At 39.8% G+C, this 15,511-nt stretch overlaps 1 protein-coding gene across 13 annotated transcripts in view; it reads right to left on the bottom strand.

Annotated features, from left to right (window-relative positions):
- The window catches only part of SSX2IP (SSX family member 2 interacting protein), a 60,032-nt gene that overhangs the window by 28,845 nt on the left and 15,676 nt on the right, over nt 1-15,511 (bottom strand). For 7 of the 13 annotated variants that reach the window (XM_027536701.1, XM_027536697.1, XM_027536694.1 and 4 more), the window contains 3 exons: nt 1,916-2,047; nt 955-1,124; nt 301-513 (listed from right to left, as the gene is read on the bottom strand). In XM_027536701.1, coding sequence (XP_027392502.1) covers nt 301-513; nt 955-1,124; nt 1,916-1,958 — 426 coding nt within the window. In that variant the 5' untranslated portion in view covers nt 1,959-2,047. Of the gene's footprint in view, nt 1-300; nt 514-954; nt 1,125-1,915; nt 2,048-15,511 lie in introns of those variants that run through there. The other 6 variants (XM_027536702.1, XM_027536704.1, XM_027536703.1 and 3 more) reach the window with 4 other exon arrangements.

Here is a 15,511-nt window from a genome sequence, read left to right as displayed (position 1 = left end):
GTGGGGGGAGGTCCTCATTTTATTTTCCTCAGATGTAAGTATTTCTTGATCTAACTTTTCAAAGATTCAGCAAGACACCAAACAGTTCATAAAATCATCACCTTCAACATGGATATCATGCAGCAGCACAGTTGGTATGTACAAACTATGCTCACTTTCACTCAGCAATTTTAAAAAATCCTAAAACTTTAAAAAAAAAAAAAAAAACACTAAAATTTGTTTGATAAAGTCCAATGAAAATTTATAGTATCAAACTACATAACAATGGCATTGAAATACACACTGAAATGTAATTTCTACCTTAAGTTTTGCATAGCAGTTCTGTAGATGGTCCATATCGCTTCCCAGTTTCAAATTCTGTGTTTCCACATTTTCCTGAGCTAGAAGGTTCTTCCGCTGAAGTACAAGTAGCTCATTCATGCAATTTAAAACAGCAACTATATTTAATCCTCTCTTTGTCTCTTTACCTTTGGATTCTTCATATAATGAAGGAAAACCGAAAGTAGTCAATTCCTAGTAGGAGAAAATGTTTTCCTAAAAGTTGGTTACTGACAACTTAGTAAATAAACAAAAGACAGAAATCTCTTCTGAGAAAGAAAACTATCCTGAGATACTTAAGAGAAGAGTACCTATGCCAAAGGACAAAGAATTAAGAGACCTGGGCTCTTTCAGCCTCTGCTCTACAATTACCTGTGATCTGGAATAGGCACTTAGGTTTCTACATGTAAAATAAGGGTAAGGCTCCCCCTGGCAGAGCTCCTAGAGTGATGAGGGAGCCGAATGGTTGCATCAAAAGCATTCAGCTGGTATCTAGACTATATGGTCACCAAGGTTCTCTGCAAATCTAAGTTCCGGGCCAATATGTAACATACGTGTGCTTGACAAGTTTACCATTCTTATGTTCTGTTGTATAACATGATTTCTGTTATTTATTGTATCTTACAAAAAAGTTACCTGATCAAGATATGAGATACTTTGCTCAATATTCTCTTCTGTGCAGAAGGCACTAAAATAACTGTGCACGTTTTTTGATAAAGGTATTGAAGAACATAGCACTTGCTGTGAGTATAAACTTGATGGAGACATCTTTGTTTCTGAGGTATATTGAGAGATAGTTTTGCTTTCTGAAAGAATCAATAAACATAAATAATTTTCAAAAATGCATGCAAAGCTAATTACATGATTTTCATTACCAAAGATCTGAATTATAGAAATATTGTTTTTTCAAATTAGGGCAAAGCTGGTTTTTGTATGAAAACTATATAATATTTTCCAAAAAATATACAATAAAGTGGTGGTCTTAGAAGGCATGTTAAGTTCCAATATTCTATCTTAAAAATTAACAGTACTTTAGATTTATAAAACTGTTAGGCAAAACCTCCTTGTCTATGCACTCAAACTTTATGTGATTAAAGGAATAAATCAGAGAAATATACTGAGGTAGCCAATGAATTTATTTCAAATGCAGAAAAATCTCCTCAAGTAATCAACTATTCAGTCAAAGCACTTAACCCTGCTGCTGCTGCTGCTAAGTCGCTTCAGTCGTGTCCGACTCTGTGCGACCCCATAGACAGCAGCCCACCAGGCTCCCCCGTCCCTGGGATTCTCCAGGCAAGAACACTGGAGTGGGTTGCCATTTCCTTCTCCAATGCATGAAAGTGAAAAGTGAAACTGAAGTCACTCAGTCTTGTCCGACTCTTAGCGACCCCACAGACTGCAGCCCACCAGGCTCCTCCATCCATAGGCACAATCCTTAGCTCTCCCTGATCATTTTACTAAAGAAAGATGAAAATTATATATTTTACTCCTATTATGTCTCTATGTACATATTTAGTATTTATGGTAATTATAGTGTCACTGAAAACTAACATTTGCAATTACTGTTCTAGCTTACAACTATTGTAAACTCCGTTACCTGAAGACAGACCTGGATCTGTAACAGTCATCCAATCTCCCATAGCAATCACCAGAGCCAGGATACCTGAGGAACCAATTCAGCAGTGACACATTCAGCCCAGCTGCTGTCACTCTTCTATGTAGGCATTTCCTTAGAAAACCAATCACAGAATAAGAGCATCGAATTAAACATATGAAGGCAAATATAAAGTCAATGCATCAGAAATAGTCATACGTGCTTCAGAAGGATTCTGTATTACTCCCATGTACTATCACATAGAACACAGTAAAGCACAATAATAAAAACTCTGTGTGTGTGTGTGTGTGTGTGAGTTCAGTTCAGTTGCTCAGTCATGTCCACTCTTTGCGACCCCACGGCCTACAGCACACCAGGACTCCCTGTCCATTAGCAACTCCCGGATTTTACTCAAACTCATGTCCATTGAGTCGGTGACGCCATCCAACCATATCATCCTCTATCATCCCCTTCTCCTCCTGCCTTCAATCTTTCCCAGCATCAGGGTCTTTTCCAATGAGTCAGTTCTTCCCATCAGGTGGCCAAAGTACTGGAGTTTCAGCTTCAGCATCAGTCCTTCCAATGAATATTCAGGACTGATTTCCTTTAGGATGGACTGGTTGGATTTCCTTGAAGTCCAAGGGACTCTCAAGAGTCTTCTCCAATAGCACAGTTCAAGATTCTAGCTTGTGCTTCCTCCAGCCCAGCATTTCACATTATGTACTCTGCATAGAAGTTAAATAAGCAGGGTGACAATATACAGCCTTGATGTACTTCTTTCCTGATTTGGAACCAGACTGTTGTTCCATGTCTAGTTCTAACTGTTGCTTCCTGACCTCCATACAGATTTCTCAAGAGGCAGGTCAGGCGGTCTGGTAGGAATGGCAAAGGTAAGGTAAGGTAAGTCACTTCAGTCGTGTCCAACTCTGTGCGACCCCATAGACGGCAGCCCACCAGACTCCCCCGTCCCTGGGATTCTCCAGGCAAGAACACTGGAGTGGGTTGCCATTTCCTTCTCCAATGCATGAAAGTGAAAAGTGAAACTGAAGTCGCTCAGTCGTGTCCGACTCTTCGTGACCCCATGGACTGCAGCCCATTAACCCAGTGCCATTAACCACTTCAGTATTCTTGCCTTGAGAACCCCATGAACAGTACTAACAGTGTGTGTGTAAGGATCAAGGTTGAAAAGCTTCTCAAGTTATAATAAGGTATTCGCATTACTTCACATATATAAAGTACATGATCTGACTCACAATATAAATCTAAGGTACAGAATTGTACTAGAATATTGGAGTGGGTTACCCCTACTCCAGGGGATCTTCCCAACCTGGGGATCAAACCTGTGTCTCTTGCATCTCCTGCACTGGCAGGCGGATTCTTTACCACTGCTGCTGCTGCTCCTGCTGCTAAGTCGCTTCAGTCGTGTCCGACTCTGTGCAACCCCATAGACGGCAGCCCACCAGGCTCCCCCATCCCTGGGATTCTCCAGCCAAGAACACTGGAGTGGGTTGCCATTTCCTTCTCCAACGCATGAAAGTGAAGAGTGAAAGTGAAGTTGCTCAGTCGTGTCCGACTCTTAGTGACCCCATGGACTGCAGCCTACCAGGCTCCTCTGCCCATGGGATTTTCCAGGCAAGCGTACTGGAGTGGGGTGCCATTGCCTTCTCCGTCTTTACTACTGAGCCACCTGGAAAGCCCTAATAAATATTTCCAAATTATATCCTTTAAAGTAAAATTCCTACTTTACTTTTTTGAAAAGAAAAAAATTTCTTGATCAGCATTCCCATTTTTTGTTTGCAGTTTTTACTAACTATATTAGCAAAACTTTTAATTAGTGTTGGCATGGATGCAGTGAAATGAATACTCCCATACACTGCTCTCAAGAAAGATTAGAACAATTTATACTGCTACCAAGCAATTCGACAATATGTATCAAAGTCTTAATAATGAACATATATTTTGATGCAGAAATTCCACTTTTAAAACTTAATCCTAATAAAATAACATTTTCCACAAAGATTCACCTACATATTGTTCCTTATAATATGAAAAAGACAGAAATCACTTATATGTTCTACAGTAGGAGATTGGTTACATAATACATTTATATACTGGAACACTGTGCATCCTTAAAACACAATCTTTCAGAATTAGAGTGGCTAACAAATACACAAAAGGCAAGAAACATATATGAATCAAGTAGACCAAGTATAAGAAACACATAAACTTTTTAGTCTACCATTCATACTTCTATTTTTCTATAGAGATAAGGGAAGTAGTAAATATTTCTCCACCATGAAAAATTCAAGTGAAATTATAAATGGCAACTGGAAATTGATTTCAAGGTCAGGGACAGGAGGAGAGAGGTGAAGACGGGAGGCAAACTGGAGAACACATGTCAACACTTTGGACAGCTGCTTCCCAGCCACAATAAACTGTGGCCAAAAGAGAAAGCAGCTCCTATGTTGGTACATCATTTCATTTTGAGAGATGTTGAGATGCTGGATTTCTCTGGGAAATCTCCAAATAATATTAGCAGCTAATTACAAACATGAACTATGCAAGCTACCTTGTGCAGAGGCGGAATGGCTAGAAGGGGGAGATCAGAGCACCATACATTTTGATCTGAGAGGTGGTTACTTAGGTACACATATCAGCACAATTCGTCAAGCTATACACTTAAGACCTGTGCACTTGACTGAATAGAAGTTATACCTCAAACACCACCATTTTTTAATAAGCCAAATAAAATGTGTCTTTAGGCCAGATCTGGACTGTAGATGGAGAGTTTATCATACCACCTCTCTTTTGAATACTAAAGATATGGGAGACTATTCACAATATGATGTTAAAGTGAGACGAAATCTTTCATTCATTCAGTAAAATTTTAACTGTGCTACTACAACACTAGCATGCTTTTCTAGGCATAGGGAAAGCCCGGCTCTCAGGAAGTCCATATTCTGGTGGGGTAGAAATAGATCAGAAGCAAGCAATAAATTACAGTAACATCACATTCATTGTGATGAGAATAAGGAAAATAAAACACTAATGAGAGAATGTGGGGGAGGGATCTGGATCAGTCAAGGAAGGCTGCACTGAGATGCTGATGTCTGAACTGAGACCTAAATGATACGAATCATCAACCACAAAAAATAGCCAATGACCAGAGAAGCCCAGGTGGAGAAAACAGGGCATACAAAAACCCAAGATGGAAAGAACTTGGTACATATGAAAAACATAAAAACAGCCAGTACACCTGAAGCACAGTAACAGATGGACAAAGTTGGATTTCCTCTAAACTGCAATGAAAAGCTCTCAAAGCAGTTTAGGCAGGAAAGAAACGTGATCCCCTTTAGGCTTTAAAAATTATCGTTACAGCCACTCTGCCCTATGAGATTATAGGGGGCAACAGTGGGCACTGAAGAAATCAAGCTACTGCAATAATTCAGGCAAGAAGACCAGAGTTACAGTATGTCTCTTCAGTGAAAGCAGAGACACATGGATAAATTAAGGATGTGGCCTGGAGACAGAACCTTCAGGATTTATAGATGGATTGGAACAAGGGCAAAAGAGAGATGACAATTCCTAGATCACATAGCAACATAAAATATATACTCGTGCAAATCACTGTATGTGATTTGCATACATATTATGCAATTCACAATTATGTGATATCACATATCACAATTACGTGATAAAATGTCACATATTGTACACATATTATGATGTCACACACATACACACAGAAGGCTTTCTAGTCTGGCACTGATCTTTTGCTATTTTGCTACTCATGTGTTTTGGAAAGAACACCTTGAACTTTTGTACTTTCCACTGACCTTAAATGGGTGTTTTTAGCAACAGGAAGAACAGGATGAGAGTTGAATCTGCACTCAGAAAGAAAAATGATCTCACTTTTGGTTTTCAGAAATAGTAGCTATAAGCAAAACAGAATCCAAGGGACAATAAACCCAACGATTCTAACCTGGCTCTGGTTTGGGTAACTTACTTTAACTTCTCCAAGCCCTAGTTTCCTCACTGATAAACTGCCATTATCTTCTAAGGATTGAGATAATGTACGTAAAATATTTATTTAGCAACTGCCTGGCATATGGGACACATGTAATTAATATCAGTTGTTATCATCATCATCCCAACATGGATCTGATTGGTATGAATGACAGGATTCTAAAACCTGTAACAAAATGCATTGCTGCTCTCATTAAGACTTCAACATAAATCCTCAGAAGATCTGAGACACATCATTAGAAAACATAACACTGGCTCTAAGTGCCTTTTCTCCTCATACAGAAAGATTATTAAACATCAAAATATGTCTAATACAATTCGTTGTTGTTCAGTCACTAACTCGTGTCTTGACTCTCTACAACCCCATGGACTACAGCAAACCAGGCTTAAATCTCCAGTATCTCCCTGACTTTCCTCAAGTTTATGCCCATTGAGTCAGTGATCTACTACATATCCACAATTTAAAACTGTAATTTAAGTCAGTTACTCTTAACTGTGTGTTTAGCTCTCCAGTGTCTACAGGTTTCAACAGTAAATTGTTCCCTGTCCTGTTAAAAACAAAAACATAGTTGCAAAATATTCAGGTCTAGTTAAACATCCAAAGTGAAAACCAAAACTACTCTTCTGTTCAATGAGGCACCAAATCATACACACTGAGGCTTGCGATAAAATGTCAACTAGCCAGTCTTTTCAAGAACAGAGAATACACGTCAATATGCATCCCAAAAGAGAATAATTTATGCAAACTATCCTATACTTGTCTCCTGAGAAACCTGTATGAGGGTCAAAAAACAATAGAATCAGACATGGAACAACTGACTGGTTCAAAATTGGGAAAGGAGTACGTCAAGGCTGTATATTATCAACCTGCTTAGCTAAATTATATGCAGAGTGAGTTCAGTTCAGTTCAGTCACTCAATCATGTGACTCTTTAGGACTCCATGGACTACAGCATTCCAGGCTACCCTATCAATCACCAATTTCCAGAGCTTACTCAAACTCAAGTCCATAGAGTCGGTGATGCCATCCAACTATCTCATCCTCTATCGCCCCCTTCTCCTCCCACCTTCAATCTTTCCCAACGTCACGGTCTTTTCCAGTGAGTCAGTTCTTCGCATCAGGTGACCAAAGTATTGGAGTTTCGGCTTCAACATCAGTCTTTCCAAAGAATATTCAGGACTGATTTCCTTTAGGATGGACTGGTTGGATCTTCTTACAGTCCAAGGGACTCTCAAGAGTCCTCTCCAACACCATGTTCAAAAGCATCAATTCTTCAGTGCTCACCTTTCTTTATAGTCCAACTATCACATACATACATGACTACTGGAAAAACCACAGCATTGACTAGATGGACCTTTATTGGCAAAGTAATGTCTCTGCTTTTTAATATACTCTCTAGGCTGATCATAGCTTTTCTTCCAAGGAGCAAGCGTCTTTTAATTTCATGGCTTCAGTCACCATCTGCAGTGATTTTGGAGCAAAAAAATAAAAATAAAATAAAGTCTGTTACGGTTTTCACTGTTTCCCCATCTATTTGCCATGAAGTGATGGGACCGGATACCATGATCTTAGTTTTCTGAATGTTGAGTTTTAAGCCAACTTTTTCACTCTTCTCTTTCACTTTCATCAAGAGGCTCTTTAGTTGTTCTTTACTTTCTGCCATAAGTGGTGTCATCTGCCTGTCTGAGGTTATTGATATTTTTCCTGGCAATCTTGATTCCAGCATGTGCTTCATCCAGCCCGGCATCTCTCATGATGTACTCTGCTGCTGCTACTACTGCTAAGTCACTTCAGTCGTATCCAACTCTGTGCGACCCCACAGGCGGCAGCCCACCAGGCTCCGCCATCCCTGGGAGTCTCCAGGCAAGAACACTGGAGTAGGTTGCTATTTCTTTCTCCAATGCATTAAAGTGAAAAGTGAAAGTGAAGTCACTCAGTCGTGTCCGACTCTTCGCGATCCCATGGACTGCAGCCTACCAGCTCCTCCATCCATGGGATTTTCCAGGCAAGAGTACTGGAGTGGGGTGCCATGATGTACTCCGCATGTAAGTTAAATAAGCAGGGTGTCAATATACAGCCTTGACGTACTCCTTTCCCAATTTGGAACCAGTCCATTGTTCCATGTACAGCTCTAACTGTTGCTTCTTGACCTGACAGATTTCTCAGAAGGCAGGGAAGGTGGTCTGGTATTCCCATCTCTTGAAGAATTTTCCAGTTTGTTGTGATCCACACAGTCAAAGGCTTTGGCATAGTCAATAAAGAAGATGTTTTTCTGGAACTCTCCTGCTTTTTCAATGAACCAGTAGATGTTAGCAATTTGATCTCTGGCCCCTCTGCCTTTTGTAAATCCAGCTTGAACATCTGGAAGTTCGCGGTTCATGTACTGTTGAAGCCTGGCTTGGAGATTCTAAGCATTACTTCGCTAACATGTGAGATGAGTGCAACTATGCGGTAGTTTGAACATTCTTCACCATTGCCTTTCTGTGGGATTGGAATGAAAACTGACCTTTTCCAGTCCTGTGGCCACTGCTGACTTTTCCACATTTGCTGGCATATTGAGTGCAGCACTTTCACAGCATCATCTTTTAGGATTTGAAATAGCTCAACTGGAATTCCATCACTTCCACTAGCTTTTGTTCGTAGTGATGCTTCCTAAGGCCCACTTGACTTCACATTCCAGGATGCCTGGTGCTGGGTGAGTGATCACACCACTGTGGTTATCTGGGTCATGAAGATCTTTTTTGTATAGTTTCTGTGTTTTCTTGCCACCTCTTAATATCTTCTGTTTCTGTTAGGTCCCTACCATTTCTGTCCTTTATTGTGCCCATCTTTGCATGAAATGTTTCCTTGGTATCTCTAATTTTCTTGGAGATCTCTAGTCTTTCCCATTCTACTGTTTTCCTCTATTTCTTTGCATGGATCACTGAGGAAAGGCCTTCTTATCTCTCCTTGCAATTCTTTGGAACTCTGCATTCAAATGGATATATCTTTTCTTTTCTCCTTTGCCTTTAGCTTCTCCTTTTCTAAGCTATTTATAAGGACTCCTCAGACAACCATTTGCCTTTTTGCATTTCTTTTTCTTGGGGATGGTCTTGATCACTGCCTCCTGTACAATGTCACAAACCTCCATTCATACAGTTCAGGCACTATATCAGACCTAACCCCTTGATTCTATTTGTCTCTTCCACTGTATAATTATAAGGGATTTGATTTAGGTCATACCTGAATAGTCTAGTGGTTTTCCCCACTTTCTTCAATTTAAGTCTGAATTTGGCAATAAGGAGTTCATGATCTGAGCCACAGTTAGCTCCCGGTCTTGTTTTTGCTGACTCTATAGAGCTTCTCCATCTTTGACTGAAAATAATATAATCAATCTGATTTCAGTGTTGACCATCTGGTGATGTCCATGTGTACAGTCTTTTGTGTTGTTGGAAGAGGGTGTTTGCTATGCCTACTGCGTTCCCTTGGCAAAACTCTGTTAGCCTTTGCCCTGCTTCATTCTGTACTCCAAGGCCAAATTTGCCTGTTCCTCCAGGTATTTCTTGACTTCCTACTTTTGCATTCCAGTCCCCTATAATGAAAAGGACATCTTTTTTGGTGTTAGTTCTAGAAGGTCTTGTAGGTCTTCATAGCACGATTCAACTTCAGCTTCTTTAGGATTACTGGTTGGGGCATAGACTAGGATTACTGTGATATTGAATGGTTTGCCTTGGAAATGAACAGAGATCATTCTGTCGTTTTTGAGATGGCACCCAAGTACTGCATTTCGGACTCTTCTGTTAACTATGACGGCTACTCCATTTCTTCTAAGGGATTCTTACCCACAGTAGTAGATATAATGGTCATCTGAGTTAAATTCACCCATTCCAGTCCATTTTAGTTCACTGATTCCTAAATTGATGTTAACTCTTACCATCTCCTGTTTGACCACTTCCAATTTACCTTGACTCATGGACCTAACATTCCAGGTTCCTATGCAATATTGCTCTTTACAGCATTGGACTTTACTTCCATCACCAGTCACATCCACAACTGGGTGCTGTTTTTGCTTTGGCTCCATGTCTTCATTCTTTCTGGAGTCACTTCTCCACCGTTCTCCAGTAGCATACTGGGCACCTACCAACCTGTGGAGTTCATCTTTCAGTGTCCTATCTTTTTGCCTTTTCATACTGTTCATGGGGTTCTCAAGACAAGAATACTGAAGTTGTTTGCCATTCCCTTCTCCAGTGGACCACATTTTGTCAGAACTCTCTACCATGACCCATCTATCTTGGGTGGCCCTACAAGGCATGGCTCATGGTTTTACTCAATTAGACAATGCTGTGGTGCATGTAATCAGTTTGATTATTTTTCTGTAATTGTGGTTTTCATTCTGTCTGATGGATAAGGATAAGAGGCTTATGAAAGTTTCCTGATGGGAGAGACTGAGGGGGAATCTGCACCTTTTTCTGATGGGCGGGGCCATGCTCAGTAAATCTTTAATCCAACTATATGCAGAGTATATATGAAATGCCAGGATGGATGAAGCAAAGCTGGAATCAAGACTGCCAGCAGAAATATCAACAACCTCAGATATGCAGATAACACCATCCTTATGGCAGAAAGTAAAGAGGAAGTAAAGAGCCTCTTGATGAAGGTGAAAGAAGAGAGTGAAAAAGTTGGCTTGGTATCCAGTCCCATCAGTTCATGGCAAATAGATGGAGAAACAATGGAAACAAGTGACAGACTTTATCTTCTTGGGCTCCAAAATCACTGCAGATGGTGACTGCAGCCATGAAATTAAAAGACGGCTGCTCTTTGGAAGAAAAGCTATGACCAACCTAGACAGCATATTAAAAAGCAGAGCCATTACTTTGCCGACAAATGTCCATCTAGTCAAAGCTATGGTTTTTCCAGTGGTCATGTATGGATGTGATAGTTGGACTATAAAGAAAGTTGAGCGCCAAAGAACTGATGCTTTTGAACTGTGGTGTTGGAGAAGACTCTTGAGAGTCCCTTGGACTGCAAGGAGATCCAACCAGTCCATCCTAAAGGAAATCAATCCTGAAATTCACTGGAAGGACTTTTGCTGAAGCTGAAACTCCAATACTCTGGCCACCTGATGTGAAGAACTGACTCACTAGAAAAGACCCTGACCCTGGGAAAGATTGAAGACAGCAGACGGAGATGACAGAGGATAAGATAGTTGGATGGCATCACTGACTCTATGGACATGAGTTTGAGCAATCTCCGGGAGTTGGTGTCAGACAGGTAAGCCTGGCATTCTGCAGTTCATGGGGTAGCAAAAAGTCTGACACGATTGAGCAATTGAACTGAACTGAATCTGTAACCCCCAATTCTCTTTATATAGCATGGATTAGAGTAGCTGCCCAAATTCCCAAAATCATGAATGAATTTTATGAGCAAGACAAAAGGCTTAATAATTCTTAATAATTCAATATCTTGTGAAAGATACTTCATTCATTTAAGATGGATGGGAACAATCATGAAATAAAGAAAAAAAATCTATAAAGTAACCCATAAGTAAGAATTTTTTCTCCTACACATCAGAAAGACATAGTTTTGTTCCTTCCAAGTGAATAACATATATATAGGCACATAATAAACTTTTACATTTCAAGTACTCCTCAATGTACATTCCAATAAATCTTCATAAGGGAAAATCTTACTACTAATTGCAGTAAAATTGCAAACTTCAGTAAAAATTTTATCTCACTATTTCTGAAGAACTACTTTGGCATCCATCTATATTGCTATGGGCCCCAAGTACAACATGATATACCTCAGTGTAAAATAAGCAAGGGTAATGTGGTCTTTTCTGGGTGGATTATGCTGAAGTCAAAATTATCAGGTAGCCATTTTTTAGGTTAGAATCCTGGTAGAAAATTGAGAAGCAGTGAGACAGCATATTAAAAAGCAGAGACATTACTTTGCCAACAAAGATCCGTCTAGTCAAGGCTAAGGTTTTTCCAGTAGTCATGAATGGATGTGAGAGTTGGACTGTGAAGAAGGCTGAGTGCCAAAGAATTGATGCTTTTGAACTGTGGTGTTGGAGAAGACTCTTGAGAGTCCCTTGGACTGCAAGGAGATCCAATCAGTCCATCCTAAAGGAGATCAGTCCTGGGTGTTCATTGGAAGGACTGATGTTGAAGCTGAAACTCCAATACTTTGGCCACCTGATGCAAAGAGCTGACTCACTGGCAAAGACCCTGATGCTGGGAAAGATTGAGGGCAGAAGGAGAAGGGGACAACAGAGGATGAGATGGCTGGATGGCATCACTGACTCAATGGACATGGGTTTGGGTAGACTCCAGCAGTTGGTGATGGGCAGGGATGCGTGGCGTGCTGTGATTCATGGGGTCGCAAAGAGTCGGACACGTCTGAGTGACTGAACTGAACTGAACTGAGACAGTTGAATGTAACGATTTACACTGTTTCTGAAAGAAAATGAGGATTTTAATAAGTTTCCAAAAAGAAATCTATCACTCTTCATGTCAAATTATTTTCTTTCATATGCATTTATCTATATTACAGATAGGAAACTTGGGCTCAAGAAAGTCAACAGGACTGCCTGAGGTCACACTTGTAATGGGTTGTGAAGTTCAGTTGCTCAGTCGTGTCTGACTCTTGAAGCCTAGACACAAATCTCCATCTTTAAACTGGTGCTCTTCACTCTACCATTCAATCTTTCAACACCGTACACACAAATCCATTGATTAATCTATCTACGTTAAAAGTAGAATATAATGAAAGATTTTCATCAATGTTCTTTAAAAGACTGAGTAACTCTAATTCATTTTAAACGATTCCACTCAGAACACGCAATTCTTAAAGGATCTTACCTACTATTTGAGATACACTTCTAAACTTCTCCCGTGCTGTGCCACCACCAATAGCTTTTTACTCATTTATAAACACTTTGCTTTAAAAAGGCATAAAGACAATGCCTAGAAATGAGATCAGTTCCACAGAAAGTTTAATGAGGGTGGAAATAAGTCATTTTACCGAGCGCAGGATGGGCACGCTGCCTTGTCCCACCTGCTGTTTCTGTTTGTTTGATGCAAAGAGGACAATTTAGAAAACCTCTTTTTGGTTCAGGAGATCCTACCAGAGGAAGAAACATAGGACCTGCCTGCCAGCCTTTCATTTTTCCTTGCTCTATCTTTTGTGGTAGTGGAGCCTGGATGCTGTTACCCATGTAAAAGGAAAGGTTTAAAGTGGTATCCTTTGGGCTTTTACCAGAACATGTTGCTGAACACCAAGCTTTTCAAGATGGTCCTTAAATAAAGATTTAAAAAAAAAAAGTCATTTTACCATTTATCCCTAAAATATTAAGACATCATCAAATACAAGTTTATGGATCTTTAGCAAGAACATTTGTGGTTCTAGGTTAATTACATGTGTTTTTTCCAATAGAAATGTTCCTTGCCTGGTTTTTCTTCCTTCTTCCCCAAAGACTCAGGGTTGCACAATATATATTAACCACTTATAGAATTTTGGGGTAGGCAGCCTGTAGGATACAGTCATTCCTGTATACACCTTTAGATTATTCTGTTCCTTCAGTGTGGGCTATATTTAGTGACTAGCTTCTAACAAACAGAATAAAGCCGAAGTGATTGGATTTTACTTTCATTAGGTTATAAAAAAGGCCGTGCTTTACATTTGGGGTCATTCCTGGTGGCTCAGATGGTAAAGAATTTGCCTGCGGTACAAACTGGCTTTGATCCCTGGGTTGGGAAGATTCGCCTGGAGAAGAGAATGGCTACCCACTCCAGTGTTCTTGCCTGGGAAATTCGAAGGACAGAGGAACCTGGCACACTGCAGTCTACAGGGTCTCAAAGAGTCAGACACAACTGAGTGACTAACACTTTGACACTCACTCACTCTTGGATCCCTGTTTTTGGAGAAAGCAAGCTGTCACAGCTGTCCTGTTGCAAGCAGCCCCATGAAAGGCCAATGTGGCAATGAACCAATGTCTCCAGCCAACAGTCAGTGAGGGCTTGAGGCCAGCCAGGAGCCATGCGAGTGAGTCTGGAAGTAGATCCTCCCCACTCAAGCCCTGAGATGCCTGCAGCCTTGGCCAACACCTACAGTAGCCTAGTGAGAGACCCTGGGCCAGAGGCACCCACCTAAGTGGCACCCAGATTCCCAATGGACAAAAACTTGGAGATAAACGACTTATTTTAAGCTGCTAAATTCTGGAGTAATGTGTTATGTATGCAGCAATAGATAACACAAGTTTGTATACACATATATGTATTAAATTTGTGAGTCCCTTCCATAATTATGTTTCCTGCTGAAACATAACGAAAGTGATACCATGCACACTCATCAGGTTTATGACAACGATACCATGCAGTATTACAATGAATCATTTCATATACTTTCAGTTTACTAGTTTATGAACTTCTAAACTAGGGTGGGAAATGTATTCACCTTTGTATCCAACAGTTCCTGAAACACAGCAGGTGCTCAAGCAGACATTTATAACATGAACCAAGTCCCACATCTGGCACGCTCTCTTTGGCCTGTGTGCTCCACTTGTGCTTTATTGTTTCACCTGCCCCCAAACTAACATTTCTTCAAAGCCCAGATCACCCACCATCATCCTGTTCACATACTCCAAGGAACTCTATTCTCTGGGTCATTCTAGTTTATTTCACTTTTCCCATCTAGACTCCTGAGTCACATTCTCCACTTCTGTACCCACCTCCCATTTTAATAATCAATGAATACCCAAGTAAATAACTGATGATAAATTAGCACATTCATTCCAGCAAGCAAAAGTGGATAAACAAAAACAGCAATGGAAGAGAAGCACAAGATGTGAGTCCTTTAGAGAAAAGAACTACTCTTCATCATCTCCCAAATCTCTCCTAACACTTCTACCCACGGAACGAACGCTTGGCAGAAACCTAAGTGATGTTTTGATTACAAGATTTCCTTCACACAGTACACTATTTTAAGTGTTCTTTTCAAGTTCACTTGAAATTCAAACTTGAGAAGGCACGACTGCCTACCTAATCAGAGTTCTAAGACAAACTTCAATCAAGTGTCAGAAAATATTGCTTTTTTCATTATACAGGAAGGTAGTAACATGATACTATCTGGGCTTCTAAACATTACACAGGATTTTCCACAAATAACCAACTAAAGTCTTTGCTAAAATCTCACAAAATTAGAGTTACCCAACTTTGGGTTAAGAAAATAAAATTCTTAAAGTCTTTAAACGTTAGTCCTTACAAATTCAGCCATAAAACTTCAGAATTTAATTATCTGCATACTTTAATAAATGCTATTACTCTCAAAAACCAAATACTTTATGATTACATGAAAAAATACTATGTTCTACTATTTTATTCTAAAATAAACTATAGCTTTCAATTATTAATACCTGTTACCTTACATAAAACTATTCAGATATGCATATCAGTACAGATAAATACTAAATTCAAACTCTTAAAATCCAGTTTTTACAAATTTAAGATCTAAATCATTTCATCTGAGTGGCATAATAGATTTTTCCATAGAAATAAATTCTTCTCCATAAATTAAATTTTAATATATATTTGA

Source organism: Bos indicus x Bos taurus, chromosome 3 (genome assembly GCF_003369695.1).
Source record: "Bos indicus x Bos taurus breed Angus x Brahman F1 hybrid chromosome 3, Bos_hybrid_MaternalHap_v2.0, whole genome shotgun sequence".
Classification (NCBI taxonomy): Eukaryota; Metazoa; Chordata; class Mammalia; order Artiodactyla; family Bovidae; genus Bos; species Bos indicus x Bos taurus.
Note: the sequence above shows the minus strand (reverse complement) of the source record. Positions and strands in the feature narration are given on the sequence as shown.